Consider the following 2,500-nt stretch of genomic DNA (forward strand, 5'->3'; position numbering starts at 1 on the left):
GCTCTCCTCTCTTTCTTAGGCGCCTGAAAATATACACCTACAAAATAAAATAAATGAAGAGGGGGGGGGGGGGGGGGGGGTGTGCAGGTGATTTTATCTGTGTCATTGATCTAAAATACTGAAGTGTGCCTTCGACTGTTTTTTTTTTTTTTTTTTTTTTTTTTTTTTGAACGCCACTTTTTGATGGAATACATAATACATGAATACGCCACGTGCGTTAGCGTACGGCCATTATAAGGATGGATGGAAGCAATTTGTTTGTTTTTTTTTTTTTTTTTTTTTTTTGTATTTCCACATTCTTGCCACTAGCTACAACATTTGTAGCCGAAAAGGGACTTTATGATCTTTTTGTGCATGCAAAAAGACGTTCTTGTAACCTCGTGCAAGATAAATCTATGCTGTTTATTCATGAAAATCTCCTGTGCGTTTTCCTCCTCCTCCTCCTCCTCCTCTTCCTCCTCCTCCTCCTCCTCCTCTTCCTCCTCCTCCTCCTCCTCCTTCTTCTTCTTCTTCTTCTTCTTCTTCTTCTTCTTCTTCTTCTTCTTCTTCTTCTTCTTCTTCTTCTTCTTCTTCTTCTTCTTCTTCTTCTTCTTCTCTCGTCTCCTCCTCCTCCTCCTCCTCCTCCTCCTCCTCCTCCTCCTCCTCCTCCTCCTCCTCTCTTCTTCTTCTTCTTCTTCTTCTTCTTCTTCTTCTTCTTCTTCTTCTTCTTCTTCTTCTTCTTCTTCTTCTTCTTCTTCTTCTTCTTCTTCTTCTTCTTCTTCTTCTTCTTCTTCTTCTTCTAAACTGTAAACCCACCGACTCAGTCAGACCAGACATTAACTGTTGACGGTGACTTCTCTCATCATTTACTTTTCCCATCGCGTTGACATGACCTACAAATGGGACATTTGTTGTTAACGTTTTAAAGTCAAATAAATTAAGGTTTAAAAATAGATCATACATTCTGGTATCACTGTGAAATTATGTAATGCTTTGTTGTTATCCCACAGAACGAGGAGAATAAACTGGACGCGGTAAGTTTTGGTGTATTGGAATTTGGCAGTGACGATGGGCTGCATTTTGACATTTTACTACATTTCCCCTTTGGCATGGTTAATAACACAATAGAGGCTGTGCCAAAATTTTCGGTTTCGGAAGATTTCGACACAAAGAGACACCAATTTAAAATTTTGAAAAAAAAAAAAAAAAAAGAAACACCCCCCCCCCAAAAAAAAAAAAACAAAAGAAAACAATAGAAAATAAAAAAAACAACCAAAATAAAAAAAAAACAACAAAAAAAACAACAGAGCAAGGGAAGTATAAATTTTCATATTTCTCTGGTTTACAAAATGAAAAAATAGTCAAAAAAACGATCGTCTGTCTCAGACAATATCAGGAATTGCCAAAGAGTGTCAATAAAGTATCAACTTTGTCCAATATTTTTCGTCACTTTGAAAAGTTATTCATGCCTTTCTTTTGATATCTGTCTTTCATATTTTTTATTATTTTTGTCATTATCATTTGGTCCAGAGAAATTGATGAAATGCAAGATTATTTCTGTAATTTTTGACGTGTACTTGTGTCGAAACATTATGAACTTTGGTTCCTTTCTTGTTTTTTTTTTTTGTTTTTTCTTTTTCTTTTTGCACAGCCTCGATAAAACTTAACACCAAAGACTCCATTTTTAAACAGAGATGTTCTCTTCGAATGTTCTACAGCGTGTAAACACTGAACATGGTCTAAACGGGGCGGCCCTCTAAATTGATACTTTTTACTCGGTTTGGTTGCTGCGAGAATTAGGACCACAGCAACATTATGGCGAGGGTCTGTTCTGGTTGCGATCACGCACATATATTTGCCTGGAGAGATGTTTTTTTCTTAAATCAGGAGCTATGAATAGCTCAGGAGATAGAGCACCCGCTTTTCAAGCAAAAGGACCAATTTTTAAAAAAGATTACCCCCCTTCCTCTGTCCACTCAGGAGTAGTTGGGCAGTAGTTTTCAGGTTTTCCAGATAGTGGCAATCACTTGTTACTGCATGTTTAACGCTACAGAAACCGAGATAAACTCCGGCATCTCGGTGCTTAAGGTTCCATTGAGCACTCAATGTCTCTTCGTTAATTTTGGAAACTTTGTGGCAAGGCTTGAGTCTTGGGTGGGAGGTTTTAAAGTTGAAGTCTCCACATCGAAGATAATGTCACCACCCAATAAACTTACTAATTTTTATTATTATTATTATTATTATTATTATTATTATTATTATTATTATTATTATTATTATTATTATTATTATTATTTATTATTATTATTGTTATTATTATTATTATTATTATTATTATTATTATTATTATTATTATTATTATTATTATTATTATTATTATTATATATGATACTGTGCCAAAAGTTGGTTTGTGTATCAATATACACAAAAAGACACTACTAATACTAAGTTACATTTTTCGAAAAAAAAAAAAAAACCATAGAAAAAAATAGTTTTCATTAGTTTCTCGTGACTAATAAAT

The 2,500-nt window shown here is 34.4% G+C and overlaps 1 protein-coding gene across 23 annotated transcripts in view; it reads left to right on the forward strand.

The window, feature by feature from the left end:
• LOC144976852 (septin-7-like) overlaps positions 1-2,500 on the forward strand; it is a 45,285-nt gene that overhangs the window by 27,299 nt on the left and 15,486 nt on the right. For 9 of the 23 annotated variants that reach the window (XM_078921386.1, XM_078921367.1, XM_078921368.1 and 6 more), the window contains one exon: positions 990-1,013. The exons of the other annotated variants lie outside the window; for them this stretch is intronic. Coding sequence is in view for 8 of the 9 variants with exons in the window: in XM_078921367.1 (XP_078777493.1) it covers positions 990-1,013 (24 nt within the window). In the remaining variant the exon portion in view is untranslated. The remainder of the gene's footprint in view (positions 1-989; positions 1,014-2,500) is intronic. 23 annotated transcript variants of the gene reach the window in all.

Source organism: Berghia stephanieae, chromosome 7, assembly GCF_034508935.2.
Source record: "Berghia stephanieae isolate SIO BIC M18660-M18661 chromosome 7, UCSD_Bste_1.3, whole genome shotgun sequence".
Classification (NCBI taxonomy): Eukaryota; Metazoa; Mollusca; class Gastropoda; order Nudibranchia; family Aeolidiidae; genus Berghia; species Berghia stephanieae.